This window comes from Halichoerus grypus, chromosome 2, assembly GCF_964656455.1.
Source record: "Halichoerus grypus chromosome 2, mHalGry1.hap1.1, whole genome shotgun sequence".
In the NCBI taxonomy this organism is placed as follows: Eukaryota; Metazoa; Chordata; class Mammalia; order Carnivora; family Phocidae; genus Halichoerus; species Halichoerus grypus.
The window spans coordinates 918,559-938,820 of record NC_135713.1 but is presented as its reverse complement, the minus strand read 5'-3'; the positions used below and the strand labels follow the sequence as shown (position 1 = coordinate 938,820).

The 20,262-nt window shown below is 56.9% G+C and overlaps 1 protein-coding gene across 1 annotated transcript in view; it reads left to right on the top strand.

Moving 5' to 3' along the window:
- Positions 1–97: 97 nt before the first annotated feature.
- SLC6A3 (solute carrier family 6 member 3) overlaps positions 98–20,262 on the top strand; it is a 41,408-nt gene continuing 21,243 nt past the window's right edge. Inside the window, exons 1-6 of the mRNA XM_036113650.2 lie at positions 98–159; positions 2,137–2,466; positions 3,766–3,897; positions 9,906–10,131; positions 18,429–18,567; positions 19,967–20,101. Of these exons, the coding sequence (XP_035969543.1) occupies positions 2,181–2,466; positions 3,766–3,897; positions 9,906–10,131; positions 18,429–18,567; positions 19,967–20,101 (918 nt within the window). The 5' untranslated portion in view covers positions 98–159; positions 2,137–2,180. The remainder of the gene's footprint in view (positions 160–2,136; positions 2,467–3,765; positions 3,898–9,905; positions 10,132–18,428; positions 18,568–19,966; positions 20,102–20,262) is intronic.

Genomic DNA, 20,262 nt, shown 5'->3' with positions numbered 1-20,262 from the left:
GGCGGGCGCCCCCGACGGCGGGAGGGGCGGGGCGGGCCGGCAACACCATAAGAGCCCGGAGGCCGCGACCGCCCAGCGCAGCGGGAGGGGAGGCAACCTGAGATTTCGCCGGCACCAGGCGGCGGGACCCCAGCGCAGAGACGAGGCCGGGGCGGGCAGGTAAGCCAGAGCACGGGGAGCCTCTCCCGCGCATCCTCGGGGCGCGTCACTCCCTCCGGGGACCCCGAAGTCTGCGGCCCAGAGGCGCTGAGCTGGGGCGGGCACCGTCGGGGGCACCGCGTCTCCAAAAGTCGCTGGCAGGGGCAGCGCGCCCCGACAATGCCATTCACGGTCTCGAGGAGGTCGGTGGCCGAGAGGTGTGTGCACGAGCAGGGGTGCGGGACTGATCGCGCCCCAGTGACCCCTGGCCAGGCCCTGCGGGCGAAGCACCTGGTCCCCCGGCCGCCCCGCTCTCTGGGCTGCGCGGGAAGGTGCGGTCGTCGCGGGAGTCCCCAGCGCGCCAGTTCCGCGGTTGGAGCGGGTCCTTGTGGCTGATTCCTCCCTGCTGAGCCAGACGTAGCACAGGGTGAGGGGGAGACGTGGGGGGTCTTCCCAGCCCAGGCTTCATCTCTCAGGGGTTTGTCTGATTGCGAAGAGGGGGTGGGGTCCTGGAGATGCTGGGTCTGTGTGCCCAGGCTGTTTGCAGGGAAGGACCAGGGCGAACAAGTTTATCAGCCACCTCTGTTTCTCGTTCTGGGCAGAGAGCGAAGCTTTCTGAGAGGCCACGTTTTGCTTTCTGTGCTCAAACCTGGGCCCTGAGGCCGTGGCTTCAGGACTTGCGTGGGCTCAGCCTAAATGCTGAGTGTGCACTTCCCTGTCAGGGCATCGGGATGTACCTGCAAGGGCCCTTGTCAGAGCGAAAGGCTCCCGTCCGAACAGCTCCAGCCCTCTCTGCTGGACCCCACTGCAGGACCATTGCACCCGCAGGCCCTGCAAAGCCGCCGTTCTCCTACCTCTCAGGAATGCTGGGTTTGTCACTGCAGGGGAAGGGGCCACAGAGAAGCGGTGGGTAAAATCACTTATGTGGTGAGTTGTGCAAATGTGGACACAGAGGAAAATGATCCGGTTATGCTTTTGCTTCAACCAGGGTGTGTGTGTGTGTGTGTGCGCGCACATGCGTGTGTGTACAGTTGAAACGATGCCGATGGATCTGAATATCAGAAGTCCTATTTGAAGCTGTTTTTGACCGTGTCCATGTGTAACTCTGTTCTCCTTGATTGGGTTACACGGGGTTTTATGGAAGTATCTTGGAAACAATTCCTTGGTAAAGTTACTAAGTACGGAAACTCGTCTGCTCCCAGGTAAATCCTGCCGGTGCTCTGGTCTGCCCGACTCTTTCAGGCGGGCATGGGGGTCCCTGGAAGAAGCTGTCGGAATCCTTATCTTTAAACTTGCATTATTGTGGCTGATTTTGGTTATAAAAATTTGCTCTCTGCTTTTACTGCTGTGTGTAAAGAATACATGTGCACTGTTGTAAAGACTTACTTATTTTTAAAATTTTATTTATTTATTTGAGAGAGAGAAAAAAAGGGAGAGAACACAGCGGGGGGTGGGTGAGGGGTAGGGGCAGAGGGAGAGGCAGAAGCAGACTCCCTGCTGAGCAGGGAACCAGACTCGGACTCAACTTGGGACTCGATCCCAGAACCCTGAGATCATGATCTGAGCGGAAGGCAGACGCTTCGCCAACTGAGTCACCCAGGCGCCCCAAAAGACTTATTTTGGATACTATTTGAAGATTGTGAAATTAGTCCCTGGCAATGTGGTGAGGGTGGAGGTGACATTTTGCATTATTATTCAAAGCAAAATTGGAGATTATACAGCATTGCACTTTGATTGGCACGGAGAGGGGTGCCAGGGAAAGAGGGAGCAAGGCAGGTATTTATCCTGAGGTTTTCAGGGCCCATCCACCCCCGGCCCCACAAGATCTAGCCTGTCTCCTGCTGTCCTCAACCTTTGCTGTGTCAGCCTAGGGGCTTGGAATGTATTCTGCCCCAAAGACATGACGGTAGATGCCCCTGATCTCTGTTCTTGCCTCCATGGTTCAGGCTACTAAATCGTTGCATTCCTGTGTGTGTTTATTTTTCATGCTGGCTGAAGACCCAGGGCAAAGAAGCACAGGATTCCGAGGCTCCAGTCTGCCCATGAGTAAAAGCAAATGCCCAGTGGTACTGATGTCTTCTGTGGTGGCCCCAGCTAAGGAGCCCAACGCCATGGGCCCAAAGGCAGTGGAACTCGTCCTGGTCAAGGAGCAAAATGGGGTGCAGCTCACAAACTCTACCCTCATCAACCCCACGCAAACCCCCATGGAGACACAAGAGCGAGAGACCTGGGGCAAGAAAATCGACTTCCTCCTGTCCGTGATCGGCTTTGCGGTGGACCTGGCCAACGTCTGGCGATTTCCTTACCTGTGCTACAAAAATGGCGGGGGTGAGTCCTGCCCGGCCTGCACGATCCCCCTGCGCGGGTGGGGGGGCTGGTGGGGCCGCCGCACTGCTCCTCACGGGCCCTGCAGCTCCTGACTCCGCCTTAGCAGGGCGCGCATTCCGGGGGGCAGGGGTGTCCACAGACCAAAGAAGCAGAGGGTCGGGCGGCCTCCTGGTGAATCTGCCCTCTGCAGCTGGGTGGTCCCTGGTGGTCGGAGGCACCAGGGCTCTGCCTTCTGTTTCCGAAGATGACTTTCGCTTTGGAAAGCAAATCCTCAAACGCCCACAGAATGGTGTCTTGGGCGGACTTCAGACGGTATTACAAGAGTGCACGGAGGCCCTCGAATTTGGAGTAGTGTGGCCTTGCGCTCGCCCTGCTCCCTGAACGCGGCCGGCCCTAGAACCACGCACAGCTGTGGACTCGAGGCAGAAAACGAAAGTAAGAGACAGGTCACCCACAAATTGAAGATGAGGAGCCAGCTAAGTTGGTGCTCATTTCCCTGAGTCCTCCTGATGCTCGCTGCCTGCGGCCTCCGTGACCCGTTAGTCCCTCAAGGCTGCACACGTGAAGGGTTTGGAAGAGCCTCTTGGGGAGGACCTTCCAGCACACCCGTTCTGAGGGGAGAACGCGAGGCCTGAGTAGGGGCAGTGAGTTGTACAAAGACAGGACTGCGGGGTCTCCCTGCCTCCCCCTCCCCATCCCAGGAAAGGAGCCGTGGCAAAGGCCCCCTCATCGGAGGCAGAGCCATGGGGCCCTGCATTTGGTGCCTGGGGCAAGGTGCGGCCCCAGGAGGACCGGGCAGGACGCTGGAGGGACGCCGGCGCCTGTCCACCGCAGCCCCTGACCGACGCGGGCTCTGGAGACGGGGAGCGGGGAGTGGGTGGCAGAACCCCCGTAGGGTCAGACATGGATCAGATCCCAGAGGATTTACAGGTCGAGAGGGGCAGACACTGCACAGACAAGTGAAGGGGCAGAGGCCATGGCGGGGAGGGCAGGCGGGGAGGGCAGCTCCAGGAGCAAAGCTGCTGTGTGGCCAGGGGCCTGCCCCCTCTGCTCTGCGGTTGATTTCGTGACTTGGCACAAGGGGTGGTTGGGGTTCAGCAGGGACGTGTCGGGGCGCTGATGACAGGGGGCCAGGCCTGGAGGTCAGAGGCTCCCCCGCCCAGCCTGGGACTTCCCTTTGGAGGGCGGCCGTGCAGGGAGCGTCAGGAGACATCGGCGGCCGCGCCCGAGACATAGCGGTGGGATGGCCGCTCCAGCGACAGCAGGTGGCCAGGCTGAGCCAGCTGTCCTGCCCCACAGGCGCCTTCCTGGTCCCCTACCTGCTCTTCATGCTCATTGCTGGAATGCCACTTTTCTACATGGAGCTGGCCCTGGGGCAGTTCAACAGGGAAGGGGCTGCCGGCGTCTGGAAGATCTGCCCCATCCTGAAAGGTAATGGCCCGGACCCTCCTCACGCCGCGTGCGGCACAGACCGTGGTGGTGGCTCGGGGCTTTCAGAGCAAGCCCACCCAAGCTGTGTGCGTTCGGTCCCACTCTGATAGGTCTCTATGCCCCCCGATGTCCATGTCCTGTCTCTCTCTGTCTCTCTGTCTATCTCTCTGTCTCTGTCTCTCTCTGTCTCTCTCTCTCTGTCTCTCTGTCTCTCTCTGTCTCTGTCTCTGTCTGTCTCTCTCTCTGTCTCTGTCTCTCTCTGTCTCTCTCTCTATCTCTGTCTCTGTCTTTCTCTGTCTCTGTCTCTCTCTCCATCTCTCTCTGTCTCTCCCTGTCTCTGTGTCTGTCTCTGTCTCTGTGTCCCTTCCCCTGTCTCTCTGTCTCTCCCAGTCTCTCTGTCTCCCCGTCTGTCCCTGTCCTCCCCATACAAGCGCACGTGCATAGACCCACTTTAATGTGGGTCCAACTGTAAAAGGCCAAGCTGACGGAGGACTCAGGAGCGCGTGGCCCTGCTGACAGGTGAGGCCGGCCTGCGAGTCACGAGCGGTGTTGGTGTTAGAACGGTAGATCGGATAAGCCTCCGTCTGTCTGTCGGTCTGCCCTCTGCTCCCCCCTGTGCGTCTATCACGATCTGTATGGCTGCCACAGGACCTGCCACAGCTGGGTGGTCTAATCCGTGGACATTTGTTGTCTTACATTTCTAGAGCCTAGAGATGCAAAATCAAGGTGTGTTGGTAAAATTGATTCTTTCTGAGGGCTGTGATGGAGGAGCTGTTCCAGAACTTTCCTCTGCATGTCTCTGTAACCAGATGTCCTTGTCCTCTAAGGACTCTGTCACCCTGGACTAGGGCACGTCCTGACAGCCACACCTTAACTTGCCCACCTCTGTGAAGACCTGTCTCCAAATGAGGTCGCACTCAGAAGTACTGGGCTTAGGACTCAGCAAATGAGTTTTGGAGGGACATAAAGCCACCCATAATGCTTTCTGTCATCTATCTATCATCTCCGGATCCATCCAGCTACCTGTCAACCAGCGGTCATCTACCGCCTGTTACCACCTGTCATCAGTCACAGCACGTCTCTGTATCGTGCATCAACCATCTATCATCTGCCTGTCGTCCGTCCATCCATCCACCACCTGTCTGTCTGTGTCTACCCGCAGCCGTCTGTCCCTCACACAGACTACTCCTCTGTTCTCTCGCTGGCTACCCACCAGCTGGCCCGCTGTCTAGTTCCTCACGGAGCCCTCCCGTCTGCCGCTGCCACGGCAACACCCCGTGTTGAGCCGAGAGGCCTGCCCCATGGCCAGCCCTTCCGTGGTCACCTCCCTCCGCCCTCGTGAGAGCCCCGGGAAGGACACACACCGCCTTGTCCCCATTCTGGAGATCCGGGCACCGGGAATTAGCGCCCCTTTGTCGGGGGCAGGGAGCACTGGCTCCAGACCCATCTCACGCCCCACGTTCGGCCTCCAGGGCGCACCTGCCCACCAGCCCACGCCGTGTCTCAGGAGCCCATGGCTCAGGGAGGGTTCATGGGGGGCTAGGGGCGCGGCCTGGTCCACACACCTGGCTTCACTAGGAAAATGGTTCCTACCAGATCAGCACTGGGATTTCCTCACAAGTCCTTGAAAAGTCGGTGTGTTTGGAAGAGATCAGAAGCCCTTGTAGTCTCCAAGGACACGCGAGGATGGGTCAGCGGTTCGTGGTCAGAGATGGCAGCTGATCAGCTCCCAGCTGCTGCGGCCGGGGCTCCGCAGGGGGGCGGCCCCCCCAGCAGCGGAAACGCTGAGACTGGCCAGGCGTGAGGCCCCTCCCGGCGCCCTGTGCTTTTCCTTCTTAATGGCCTGCTTGCAGAATCCTAAGATGTCAGCAGCTTTTCCCTCGGTAAATGATTCATGGGCCCCCCAAAATGGAACCATAGAGAGGTTCAGAGCAAGGCCGGATGAGTGTCCGGGTGCCAGGGGCTGGGCGTCCCTTTTGCGGGGTCACTCGCGGAAGCCGAAGGTTAAATGAGGTACCTGACGCTCGCCTCTTCCTCCGTGAACCCCTGATGGAGGGGTGCGGCAGGGAATAGCAGGCCGCGGGCACCTGAGAGAAGGTGCTTGGGCAGGGCAGAGGCGGGGCCCGGGACAGCGCAGGCCCCAGCGTGGAGCGCGCCCTGCTGGCCCCCGGGCCTCACGCCTGCCGCTCCCCTGCCCGGAGCCCGCGGGGGTCACTGCCTTCCCCCCAGAGGTATTACCGTCCGGATCGAGATGAAGTGCGCCATCCTCGGGTGACCCTGAGGGGCCGTGTCCCGGGCTGCGTGGCGCCTGTGGGTGGCCTCTCTCTGTCTCCCTGTCTCTCTCTCTCTCCCTGTCCATCTGTCTGTCCCTGTCTGTCTCTCTCCCTGTCTCTCTCTCTGTCTCTCCCTATCTCTGTGTCTCTCCCTGTCTCTGTGTTTCTCCCTTTGTCTCTGCCTATCTCTCCCTCTGTCTTTCCCTATCTCTCTGTCTCTCCCTGTCTTTCTCCCTGTCTCTCTGTCTCTCCCTATCTCTCTCTCTGTCTCTGTCTCTATCACTCTCTGTCTCTCCCTATCTGTCTCTCCCTATCTCTCTCTGTCTGTCTCTCCCTATCTCTCTCCCTGTCTGTCTCTCCCTATCTCTCTCCCTGTCTGTCTCTCCCTATCTCTCTCTCTGTCTCTCTCTGTCTCTCCCTGTCTCTCCCTATCTCTGTCTGTCTCTCCCTATCTCTCTCCCTGTCTGTCTCTCCCTCTGTCTCTCTCTGTCTCTCCCTATCTCTCCCTGTCTGTCTCTCCCTGTCTGTCTCTCCCTGTCTGTCTCTCCCTATCTCTCTCCCTGTCTGTCTCTCCCTCTGTCTCTCCCTGTCTCTCCCTATCTCTCCCTATCTCTCCCTGTCTGTCTCTCCCTATCCCTCCCCGTCTCTCTCTGTCTCCTCCCCGTTCGAGCGCACGTGTGCAGACCCAGCAGAGGCTAAGGACGCCCAGACTGACGGGAGGAATCTGAGTGTTCCTCGCGACGACCCGCAGTGGCCCTTGTCGGAAGGTCTTCCGCGGCTGGTGTCCCTGACGCTCCCCCGAAGCCAGTGCTGGTGCCGCTGGCGGGAACCGGCCCCGGCGGCCTGGGGGGGACGGGGGCCGTGCCCGCGGGGGCCCGAGCGCCTGCTTCCCCAGGACGCCCCCGTTCACGGCCACGGCAGACGCTGTTCCACGCGTGCCGTGGAAACCCTGCCGCCCTGCCTTGTGAATGTAAAATAATTATGATATTTCATAGTCAACAGTATTTTACTGTGAAATACCAAACTCCTCCTCTTCCTAAAAAGAATTTAAAGTGGCTTAAATAAGACAGAGCGTACACAGACTGACGTAAAGGTTACAGGTCGTAAAGTTAATGTAAGGAAATACTAACGAAAACAGAAACTTACGGAAACCGACGTTGCGACGTGACTGGAGCTCGCGCGTGGCCCCGGGCTCCCCGGGCGTCTGACAGGAGCAGGCCCCGTGGCCCCTGTTTTCGTGGGAACGCAGGAGAGGGCCGAGCCCGCCACCCCGGCAGGGGGACACTGTCCCGTGCCGGCCCGTGGTGGAAGACACGTTGGGGGAGCTCGTGAGGCTCTGTGGCCCTGGGAGAGAACCCAGAGCGACCCACTCACGCCCCCCTTCCTGGGAGCCGCGCCCTTCCCCCCCCAGCACGTGGGCCCCTGGGGGCAGCGCCGGGGAGGCGGCGGCCAGGGTGCAGGGGGCCTCTGGTGCCCGGTGCCCGGCTGCCAGCAGGGTGAGCCTGCGTGCCCTCGGTGGTGACCTTGTCACCGCGGCGTGAAGGTCGAGAAACTGGCCGGCCCGGAGGGAGGGCCGTGGTCCCAGCGGGGGTTCAGGAAGGGCCTGACGCACAGTTAGCTCTTCTGTCACACGGTGGACTCGGATCTGCTCTGCTGTTGGTTCAGAGGCTCCCTTGAGTTTCCCGTGTTCAAGCTGAGGTCTCACACAAGTTCTAACCTTAAAATGGTCTCAAGTCAGGCATCCACAGTCAGCCATTGCCAGGGAAAACCTTCTGGGATGCTCTTCCTGACGACACGGCCCCCGACGACACGGCCCGCCGACGACACGGCCCGCTGACGAAACGGCTCCCTGGGAACACAGTCCCCTGATGACACGGCCCCCGATGACACGGCCCGCCGACGACACGGTCCCCCGACGACACGGCCCGCCGACAACACAGCCCGCTGACGACACGGCTCCCTGGGAACACAGTCCCCTGATGACACGGCCCCTGATGACACGGCCCGCCGACGACACGGCCCCCCGACGACACGGCCCGCCGACGACACGGCCCGCTGACGACACGGCTCCCTGGGAACACAGCTCCCCGATGACACAGCCCCCCGATGACACGGCCCCCCGACGACACGGCCCGCCGACGACACGGCCCGCTGACGACACGGCTCCCTGGGAACACAGTCCCCTGATGACACGGCCCCCGATGACACGGCCCCCCGACGACACGGCCCCCCGGGAACACGGCTGCCTGGGCGTGTTTACTGTGAATCACAACCGAGCCTCCGTCCTGAGGAACTCAGTGAGCAGGACTGCGAGTCACTCTCTTGAATGCTGACACTCACACACTGGAGAGGGCCTTCCAAAGGAAACTGTTGTGTTTTCATCATCACGGCTGCGGCACACGCTTTCCTGGTTTATGTACCAGGCCTGTTTTATTTCTAGGGCACTCCTGATAGGGGACCTGTTTAATACATATGCACAAAGAAATTTTAGTGCTTCTCTTTTTGCTTTCACGGTAGGAAGAGAACTCTAATGATCCCTGAGCATGAAGATTGCTTCTCCTCAGGGTTATGTCCATAAAAGACACCCCAAGCCACTTCCTATAAACATCACCTTGAAGGCATGCTCCACCCGCCACCACGGCCCCAGCCACAAGTGGGCAAGACGGGCAGAGCACCTAACCAGGCTTTAATAAAGCAAACCAAAGCTCCAGTCCGAAAAAATCCTATCCACAACACCAAGAAGGAAGCTGAAATGAAAAGAGCTGTGTGTGGAGCCTGATGAAGGAGCTTATCTAGCGTTGAGCAGGAGGGCTCCTCAGCCAGTGGGAGGAGGCCAGACCCACCTGCCCCCAGTCAGGATGGCACAGCCCCAAAGACTGCTCGCCACTCTGCCCGAGGTCACTGGGAGGCAGGAGCCCCTCGATGACTGATCCCAAATTCCAGGTTTTGTGATCCTGGAAAGGTCACCCTGAGAGGTCCTGGTTTGCTTTAGGAGACTCTGGATGGTCAGGGATGGCCCCAGCTGACCCTGGACGGTCAGGGATGGCCCTGTGTGACTTTGGGTGGCTCTAGGTAGCTGTGAATGAACCCAGATGACTCTGGTTGCCCTGGATAGTCTTGAGGGGGTATGAGCAGCTGTGAGTGGCCATCAGTGTCTGAATGGCTCTGGGTAGCTGTGGGTGGCCATTGAGGACCGGAGTTTCCAAGGACCATTGGTGACCCTGGGTGGCTCTGGGAGATATTGGGTCTTCCTGGGTGGCTGTGGATGTTCCTGAGTGACTCTGAGTGGTTTGGGGTGGTCTTTTTGACTCTTCATGGTGCTGTGTATTCTGGGTGTCCCTGATGGTCCTGGGAGGCAGTAGATGATTCTGATGGTTTTGCATGGCTTGGGGGCCCTGGATGACCCTGGTTGATGCTGAGTGGCTGTGAGTGGTAGTGGATGGCGACAGATGGCCCTCAGTCACGCTGTATGTTCGTGGGTGACCTGGTTCTACCAGGGTGGCCCTAGGTGACCCTGCATGTCTCTGAGTGCGCATAGATGGCCATGGGTGGTTTGGGGGGTTGGGTGCAGCCCCTCGTCTGGGATCGTGGCATGAAGTCTGGCACCTGAGCTCTCACTGGTTGTCTCTGGGTGTGCAGAGACGTGGTCTGGTTTCCAGTGTCCGAGCGCAGCCAACACAGGTCCGGGAAGGCGGGCGGGCGCCTTGCTGACAGCGCTCTGCTCTCCCGCCCCAGGCGTGGGCTTCACGGTCATCCTCATCTCGCTCTACGTGGGTTTCTTCTACAACGTCATCATTGCCTGGGCGCTGCACTACTTCTTCTCGTCCTTCACCGTGGAGCTGCCGTGGGTCCACTGCAACAACACGTGGAACAGCCCCAACTGCTCAGAGGCGCGCACCAGCAACTCCAGCTCCGGCCCTGACCACACCTTCCGCACCACGCCCGCCACCGAGTACTTCGAGTAAGTGGGGGTCCGGTGCCACGGCACGCGCTGGGCTCGTGGCCGCGGGAAGGGCGGGACACGCCCTGCGAGCGTGTGCTGAGGACCCCTGTCCCTTGGCCGCGCTTCATGCCTCTGGGTTCTTGGAGACGCGGTCCTGAATCCCGATCTTGGAGGGGGGTCCCCGGCAGCGGTGGACGGTGGACGGTGGACAGTGGATGGCAGAAAGGCCCCGGGCAGCTTCGCCCACTGTGCTCGGCTCTGTGGGCGGCGGGAGGCTGGCCAGAGCTGCCTGGAAGGAAGGCGGGCCGCCTCCAGCGTGGGCCGGGCTCTGCCCGCTCCGTTCTCCCGCCCCACCTCTGCGGGCAGAAAACACCCTCCAGCCTCCTAAACAGACCGGGCCTACCAACCCCCACTGTTGCTTTTCCTGAGAAGTTCCTTTCCTTTTACAAACCCAGCATCCATTCTTGCGCGAGTCCCTCCTCGGGCCCCACATCCAGTGGCCTTCCCGGGGCCCTGCCCTCCCCCGCATCCCACACCACATGCGCCCACGGCCTGCAGGTGCGGCTCTCCCCGAGTCTGTTCTTCTCTGGTCCTCTCGGGCCGGCTCCTACTCCCTCGTCCTCGTCCCCACTCGGGCGACTGAGGCTGGAAGGGCCATCAGTGCCCCTGTGGGTGCATCGTTTCTCCTCAGAATCCGGACGCTTGCTGAGGAGCCCTCCCGAAACGACCCTGACCCTGGCCGTCGAGTAACATGCAGTCCTCACGCGGACGTGTTCATAAACGTGCATGGGGCCCGGGGGCTCCGGAAGACCCCCACAGGTCCCCGGCGGCTCAGGCGGCTCGGGCGCTCGCTCTCCTGACTCAGCTTCCCGCGGGATGAGTGCAGGCGACCGCGGGCGTCACACTGACACTAAAATTTCCCGTCCACGGGGAGGTTTCTCGTGAGGGCGCCTCTCACTTGGCCACATTCCGTTCATGTTTATATGCAAATGAGTCCACTTAACAACTTAGCAAAAGGAACTTGCACCAACAAAACTAGAACAGTTCTGGTCTAACAGCAAATAGGCACGTTTGCCAACCTTGTTTGGAGTTAGAAAACCGTGTCCTCCCGGGAGGAGCCAGGACTCGGGCGCGTGGACAGGCACGCGGCCGCAGGATGGGAGCCCCGGCTGCGGAGAGATGCTGCCGGCGGGGGTGGGCGTTGGGTGGTGGGTGTTCACAGGACCGGCCTCCACACAGCATCTGGAATGACTGTGTTTCAGACCCTGAGAATCTGAACGCTTTGTTCCGTGGTTCTGTGCCCCACGTGGGCACTGTCTCTCCGTGGTGGGAAGCGGCATGGAGGGGCAGGAACGTGGGACGCAGGTTTGGAGGGTCTGGAGGTGCAGCTGGGAGGACGGGTGGTTTCCTTGAGCCGTGGTCAGGAAGAGTGTGGTCAGGCCGGGTGAGGTCGTGTGCCCCAGGACGTGCTTGTGTTTTTAGGAAGATGTCGTTGGTTTGCACCTGGAGGAGAGTGGACCTGTGTGAGGAGGACAGGGAAGGGGAAGAGAGGGCCCGCTTGCAGAGGGGCTGGGAGCCTCGCTGGGAGCTCTCAGGAGGGGCGGGCTGGTTTCAGAGGCCGGCCCGGCGGGGGGAGCCCGCAGCTGTGAGAAACAGAGAGGCAGGGAGGTTTACAGTGTGTGGATGGGACTCTTAACGTGATGAGCAAGCGAGAATCGTCCAGATAAAGAGAAGTCGAGTTTGCTGCTCTTAGGGGTGAAAAACGCCACACGGCTTGCCGCTGAGCTGTTCACCGCTGCATTTCCCAAATTTAATAGTGTCTCACTGACGGGTCGTGCCCGGGCTGCGTGTGCCCTCACCCCTGTGGCCCAGCGCTCAGCTTGGCCGTGATCAGAGGGAAGGGCTCTGCAGGGGCAGACGCGGTGGTGGATGAGCACCTGGGGGCCTGCACTGGGGGGCACTCGGAGGTGCTCAGTGCTGGCTTGGGTTTAGTCCATAATTACACCAACAAAATGAGGACTCAGGTTTCAAGCTAGGATGTCTCTTACAATTTTGAAATGGAAACTTGCAGAGAGGTTGAAAGGCACCAAGTGACACCATTGGGGACCACCTGTCTTTTGTTTGGAGGTGCAGAAGGATTCACGGTGGAAAGGGTCCCACCAAGGCTGCAGAGGGAAGCATGATGTTGCTGTTACTTTCGTTACGTCTTACCCGAGAAAGCAGAGCCTTGTTGGTGTTTGCCCCAGAAGCGCTGTCCTCATCAGCCCCGGCACTTGCCCACATCCCCAGCCTCAATCCCTGGCGGGCGTGCGTGAGGAAACATGGCAGGCTCAGAGCCGAAACCAGAGGCCTGTGGTTATAGCTCCAGGGCTGAGAAATGGTGCAGGGAACTCGCTGGACAGGCGTGAAGTCTGAGCCAGGACAGCACCTGTGGGCTTGGAAACCCCAAAACAGGTCGTGTAACTCCAACAAGTTCAAATGTCCCGCAGTTCCGTAGACACTTACCACCACCTTCACCTTCTTTCTACTGTAAACTAGAAAGCTACACATTTGCCTCTAAGAGAAGGCTTTAGCTGCCTCCCACAAAGCTCCACGTGCTGTGTTTCCACTTTGCTTTAGTTCCAAGTACTCCCTGGTCTGCCTTGTGATTTCCTCTTTGACTCATGGGAGATTTGGGGAACTTGCCATTTAATTTTGAAATCTTGGGAGGTTTTCTAGATATGCTTCTATTTTTGATTTCTGACTTAATTCTGATTTAGCGACATATTCTACTTATAAAGCTTCATTATCCCAAAATATCCTGAGACCTTTGATGCCCAGTATATGGTTTATCCTGGTGGGTATCGCAGGGGCGCTTACAAAGAACAGGTGTTCTGCTGTCACTGGGAGGGAGTTGTGCCGTGTCCACGGGTCATGGGAGCTCCTTACGGTCCACGTCTTCCCAGCTGCTGAGAAGGGATGTTGGACTCTCAACCGTGATTATGCATCTGCCTCTTTGTCTTCACGATTCTATCAGTGTTGACTTCATTCATGCATTTTGGGGGCTGTGTTATGAAGTGTGTGTTCATTTATGAATATCAAGTCTTTGAATGGACCCCTTTGCAGTACCAAATGTCCCTCCTGGTCACATTCCTCATCCTAAAGCAGCTTCGTCTGGCAGCAGAATGATCACCCTTGCCTTCTGATGTGAAGTGTTTGCATCGGTACATTTTCCATCCTTGTATTTTTAACCCATGTGGGTCCTACCGCGAGTGCATTTCTTGTAGACAGTGTAGAGCTGGTTCTTGCTTTTTCACTCAGCATAACAACCTCTGTCTTGTCATGGGAGTTCCCATTCAATAATTATCCCTATGGTTGGATTTAAGTCTTTCATCTTGATTTTTTTTTCTATTTGTCCCATCTTTTTGTTTCTTGTTCCCTTATCTCTTCTTTTGAATTAATTAATTTTTAGGCTTCCATTTTAGCTATGCTATTAGTTAATAAGCTTTGTTTTAACTTTTGTGGATATTTATAGGGTTTACAATGTACATCTTTAATTTCTCATCCTCTACTGTCAGATGACATCCTACCATGTCACATGTAATTTAGGAGCCTTACAGCATACTCCCATTTTCCCGGCCCGTCCTTTGTTGTCATGGGTTTTCTTTCTACAGAATGTCATAAACTCCACGATACGTTGATACTATTCTTGCTTTAAATAGTCAGTTACATTTTAGATAAATGTGAAATGGAAAAATGACTTTTGTGTTTACCTGCATAGTTGCTATTTCTGGGGCTCTCGGATCCTTATGTGGATCCAGATTTCCATTTTGGCTTCATTTCCTTCCATCTGAAGAATTTCCTTTAACATGCCTTACAGTGTAGGCTTGCTGGCAATGAATTTTCTCTGCTTTAGTTTTCCTGAAACATATTTTGCCTTCATTTGGGGGAATTTCTTTAAATGGTGATAAACTATACATAACATAAAATATATCATTTTGACCATTTTTAAGTGTGTGCTCAGTGGCCTGAAGCACATTCACAGTGCTGTGCCGTCAACACCACCCCCCATCTCCTGGACTTTCTCATCCTCCCAGATGGAAACTCTGTCCCTCTCCGGCCCCCCCAGCCCCAGCCCCTGGTGCCCACTGTCCTACTTTCCGTCTCTATGAATTTGACAACTCTGGGGACTTCATATAAGAGGCGTCATCCAGCATTTGTCCTCTGTGTCTGGCTTATGTCACCCAGCATGATGTCCTCCAGGTCCATCCACGCTGTAGCAAGTGTCCGTTTCCTTCCTTTTAAGGCTGAACAATATTCCACTGTGTGGATGGACCATATTTTGTTCATCTGTCAATGGACACTTGGGTTGTTTCTATGTCTTGGCTATTGTAAATAATGCTGCAGTGAACGTAGGGGTGCAGATGTGTTTTCGAGTTAATGTTTTCATTTTCTTCAGATAAATACCTAGAAATGGGATTGCTGGATTGTATGGTATTTTTGTTTTTAATTTTTTAAGGAACCTCCATACTGTTTTCCAGGGTGGCTGCACCAGTGTGCATTCCCAGCAACCGTGCACAGAGGGCTCTTGTCTCCAACATTGTTGCCAGCACTAGTTATTTCTTGACTTTTTTATAACAACCATTCTGACAGATGTGAGGTGATAATTCATGGTGGTTTAGATTTGTATTTCCCTGATGATGAGTGATGTTGAACCTCTTTTCATGTGTCTGTTGGCCATGTGGATGTCTTCTTTGGAGAAATGTCTGTTCAGATCTACCCCCTTTTTTTTTAATCGGATTGTTTGTTTTCTGCTATTGAGTTGTATGTGTTTTTCATATATTTGGGGTACTAACCTCCTACGAAGTATATGATTTGCAAATATTTCCTTCCGTCAGCAGGTTGACTTCTCATTTTGTTGGTGGTTTCCTTCACTGTGCAGAAACTTCCTAGTTTGATGTAACCCCACTCTGCCCGTCTTTAAAATGTTTGGGGTTTTTCTGTTGTGGAGTTTTAAATCTTTATATATTCTGGATATTAATCTCTTATCTGATAGATGACTTGCAAATATTTTCTCTCATTCTGTGAGTTACCTTTTTACTCTGTTGATAGTGTCCTTTGATGCACAAAAGGTTTTTTATTTTGATGAAGTCAAAATACCTATTTTATTGTTGTTGTTGATTGTCATATCAGAAAATCCATTGCCAGGGGCGCCTGGGTGGCTCAGTCGGTTGAGCATCTGCCTTCAGCTCAGGTCACAATCTCAAGGCCCTGGGCTCTTTGCTCAGTGGGGCGCCTGCTTCTCCCTCTCCCTCTGCCGCTCCCCCTGCTTATGCTCGCTCTCTCTCTGTCAAATAAATAAAATCCTTTTTAAAAAAAAGAAAAGAAAATCCATTGCCAAACCCAAGGTCACAAAGATTTACCCTGCTGTTTCTTCCAAGAACCTGTATTTTTGGCTCTTATGTTTAAGTTCTTTACCCATTCTGAGTTAATTTTTGTATTTCGTGTGAGGGAGCTGTAGGCCACATTTTCTTCCTTCTTGTTGTGTCTAGTGATTTCCTTATTGCACACCAGGCTTGATGAGTTTTACATTCGTGTGTGTTAGGTTTTGTTGTCTTCCTTCAAGACATGTTACGTTTGTTCTGGTAGGAGGCTCATTTGCTCGCGGGGCAGTTTCATCCTCTTAAAGCTTGTTTTTAAGCTGTGTTGAGGTGGATCTGGCTGGACTTTGCTTCAGGAATAGCTCATCCCTCTGCCACAGTGTGGCCCTTCCAGAGCCCCCCCGGGGTTCCCGGTGGGACCTGCGAGTCCCCTGCTCTGGCCAGCGGGAGCTCAGCAACCCCAGGCCTGTGTCAGCTCCGGGAACCAGTCAGTCAGCCGCCAGCCCCCAGGTGCTGCTCCCCAGGTCTGTGGGCACTGGGACAGGTCCTTCCCAGCACCTCAGACAGCCTGAGCTCCAGCACCTTCACTTGCTGCCCTCGGGACACCCCTGCCCTGCCCTGGGGGGAGCACAGCCAGGCAGGAAGCTGGGGCATTGCTGGGCTCACCTCATCCCTTCCTTTTCCCTCGGGCTTCAGGCCTGCATCACTTCCAGTCCCCTGTCTAAAAACCCCCGTTTGGTGTCCTTTGTCCAGCTTCTAGTTGTCTGTGATGTCATTCCTTCGGGGCCAGAGTGGAGCCCCTCAGCTCCTTTCTCCGGACGCCACCACTCTCTGGACAGAGCATGGGTTGAGTTAGGCTGTCTGGGTCCCACCCCCCACTCTGCGGCTCTCTGCCTCCAGGTTGGGGTGGTCCTTATGCTCTGGGTGCCTGGAAATGGGGTCGGGGGCTGCTGTGGGCATTCAGCCAGGCAGGGTTCATGGAGCCTGATGCATGCCTGGCACGCCTCAGATGCTCTCTTGGTGTCCAGATCCAGGAACCACGACAACAAACTCACCTAAAAAAGGACTCCAACAGAAAGTAGAAGTGTTGTCCCTTTCCCACGGCTGGTGACCTCCCAGGCCATCACGGTCTGGTCCTCCCGACCACTTACGGTTCCAGACGTTTCTGCATGTCAGCCCCAAACCGCCTTACCCAGACACCTTTCATCGACCCACCGGGCCATGCCCCCCGTCCCTGGGAAGTGCATTCCTGCGCTGTGCCCGGTAGCTGTCTGCGGTCAGTGGGGGGCGGTCCCCACGCAGGGTTGGTGTATGCCGGCTCCGTCCCCAGGGTGATGGCACTCTGCAGTGTCCTGTCCCCTAAGCTGTCTGAGGAATTTCAAATAACGTCAGAGCAAGATGAGTTTTTAATCTTGGGGAGGGAATTGAACCAGTACAGTCGTGCTAATTCCAGAAGCGATTTGAAACGTTTACAAGTGAAACCAGCATGTGTGGTGTGCACCCCTCCATCTAGGAGGCTAGACACCCGTGGGCCGCCAGGCTCCTCTCCCGGACAAATGAGTAAATAAATGGCCATCCACCGCCAGGCCGAAGCGTGTGACCTGTGCATGGGTGAGGCCAAGGCGTGACGGGCCTTTGGCTGTGTGGTCTCACTCAGCGCTGTCATCCCGAAGAGACTTCTCCTGTTAGTGGATAGAGGTTCTGGGTGATAAGGTCTGGCTGGGGAGCTAGGACACGGGGGGTGGAGGGCAGCCAACACAGAGCCAGAGCTGGGAGGCGTTGGGAACTCTACTGCCAGAGGAGGGGCCAGGGAGGGCAGACCCAGGGATGGACAGGCCATGGGGAGGACAGACCCCAGGGAGGGCAGACCCCGGACAGACCCCGGGAGAACAGACCCAGAGAGGGCAGACTCAGGGGTGGACAGGCCATGGGGAGGACAGGCCATGGGGAGGACAGACCCTGAGGAGGACAGGCCATGGGGAGGACAGACCCTGGGGAGGACAGACCATGGGGAGGACAGACCCAGGGGTGGACAGGTGATGGGGAGCAGGCTCAGGGAGGACAGACCCTGGGAGGGCAGGCAGGGCACAGCCACCTGAGCATCGTCCAGCAGGGGCCTCCTCCTCCTAGAGCAGCAACACCACCTGGCATCAGCTTCAGTTCAAAATCCCAACTGTGAAGGTGAGGCAGCAGGTGCACAGGAACATGATGGTGCCGCACCCTTTCCTGCAGGTGGTCATGCGGATCAAAGGGGACACCGTGCAGGGAGGCGCCCAGGACCCTGCAGGCGGTCACGGGGCTCTAAGGGGATATTGGTGCACAGGGAGTGCTCCACAGGCCATGAGTCCTGTTCTCTCTTCATGGTCTCATGTTCTGCCTTTATGATGGATTCCCTCCACAAGTCGGGTTCTTGAGCAAGCCTGGAGCGGAATCATCCTGAGTCTGTTACCCACGGATCCTCCTGGAGGTAGCTGGAGCCATGTGAGCAAATGGTGTCAGCTGTTCCCCTCAGAGAACCGCAGGCATCTACCTGTCCTGCTTTATCGCTCTGGCTCTGCTCAGCCTCACCCCTGCAAAGGGGACCCTGGCCCATCCCATGGTGCCCCACATCGCTGAATACCTTCCATCTGGTTTCTGAAGCTCCTTTCCTTCAGATCCAAAGCACCCATTCCTCTCCCAGCTCCAAAAATCAGGGGTGCTAAGGGTGAGAGGTCAGGACTGGGCTTCTGTGGGCTCCCAGCATGCTGCCGCCCTCGAGGGCACAGACCCTGCATCTCAGCTAGGGCTGGTGGGCCTGACCCTTCTGAGTGGGGGTCTCTGGTGCCATCAGGCTGGGTGCTTTCGGCCAGGCCGAGGTGGGGGAGGGAAGGTCTCTGGGCACGCTCAGCTTTCTGGTTCCAGTTCTGGGTGGGGAGGCAGCACTCCTGAAAGACCCCCCTCTCCCACCCTCTCCAGGCGTGGCGTGCTACACCTCCACGAGAGCCATGGCATCGATGACTTGGGTCCCCCCCGGTGGCAGCTCACATCCTGCCTGGTGCTGGTCATCATCCTGCTCTACTTTAGCTTGTGGAAGGGAGTGAAGACTTCTGGGAAGGTGAGGCTGCCGGCCTTGCCAGCTGGGGAGTGAACACGGGGGCCATGGTTGGGTTGGGGAGTGGACAGGTGGGCTGTGGTAGGTTGGGGAGTGGACAGGTGGGCTCTGGTAGGCTGGGGAGTGGACAGGTGGGCTCTGGTAGGTTGGGGAGTGGACAGGTGGGCTCTGGTAGGCTGGGGAGTGGACAGGTGGGCTGTGGTAGGCTGAGGAGTGGACAGGTGGGCTGTGGTAGGTTGGGGAGTGGACAGGTGGGCTCTGGTAGGTTGGGGAGTGGACAGGTGGGCTCTGGTAAGCTGGGGAGTAGACAGTGGGCTCTGGTAGGCTGGGGAGTGGACAGGTGGGCTCTGGTAGGTTGGGGAGTGGACAGGTGGGCTCTGGTAGGCTGGGGAGTGGACAGGTGGGCTGTGGTAGGCTGGGGAGTGGACAGGTGGGCTGTGGCAGGTTGGGGAGTGGACAGGTGGACTCTGGTAGGTTGGGGAGTGGACAGGTGGGCTGTGGCAGGTTGGGGAGTGGACAGGTGGGCTCTGGTAGGTTGGGGAGTGGACAGGTAGGCTCTGGTAGGCTGGGGAGTGGACAGGTGGGCTGTGGTAGGCTGGGGAGTGGACAGGTGGGCTGTGGCAGGTTGGGGAGTGGACAGGTGGGCTCTGGTAGGTTGGGGAGTGGACAGGTGGGCTCTGGTAGGCTGGGGAGTGGACAGGTGGGCTGTGGGGGTAGGCTGGGGAGTGGACAGGTGGGTTGTGGTAGGTTGGGGAGTGGACAGATGGGCTCTGGTAGGCTGGGGAGTGGACAGGTGGGTTGTGGTAGGTTGGGGAGTGGACAGGTGGCCATGGTTAAAGAATGATGTCAAAGGGAAGGCACTCACAACAGGGTGTTTCCAGCATGAACAAGCACAACATAAATTGTTTTTTGCTGACGAAAATATTTTGGTTATTATTTGGGGACCCAAAGCAATTTTGACCAAAACGTGCCCATCACTTGCTGTAAACCTGTAGTAGAGGGCCAACACCCCAGAGTCTCTCAGTAAGGACAGGTTCCTTTCCTCCCCCCACCTCCAAGCCCAGAGTTCACCTTTTACACACCACATAGATGTGTATTTGCACAACCAGTGCAAATTCACTGCATCTCACTCATCAGAAACTCAACCACTCCAGCCATACTACAGATCAAATGCAGAAGAGGAATGTCCCTTCTTTGCCAAACTGTCTGTTCCATTTTAATCCCTGGGAAGTTACAGGATAGAGGGCATTAATAGTCCACTGCAGGGAGCCTTTGCTGAGCTGGCATCCTGTGAGTGTTTGGGATGATGGGCTTCCCAACCAGAAGCCACCAACGAGGGTGACCCTGTGGCCACCTTGCCAGTGGGTGGCTGGTGCTGCCCGGTGACGCTGTACTCTCCCAGGTTGTGTGGATCACAGCCACCATGCCATATGTGGTCCTCTTTGCCCTGCTTCTGCGAGGAATCACACTCCCTGGGGCCATCGATGGCATCAGAGCATACCTGAGTGTAGACTTCCATCGGCTCTGCGAGTCTTCTGTGAGTATGCCCTCCACTTGCGGCCCCCAGTCCACATGCACTGGCAGGCTCCATGCCACAGGACTCCTGTGTTTGGGGCAGGAGATCCCAAAGGTAGCAGCAGCTGGGCCAGAATTTCTTATTCACCCTGTAAATGTGGCAGGTGTAGGTTGCCCTGCTCT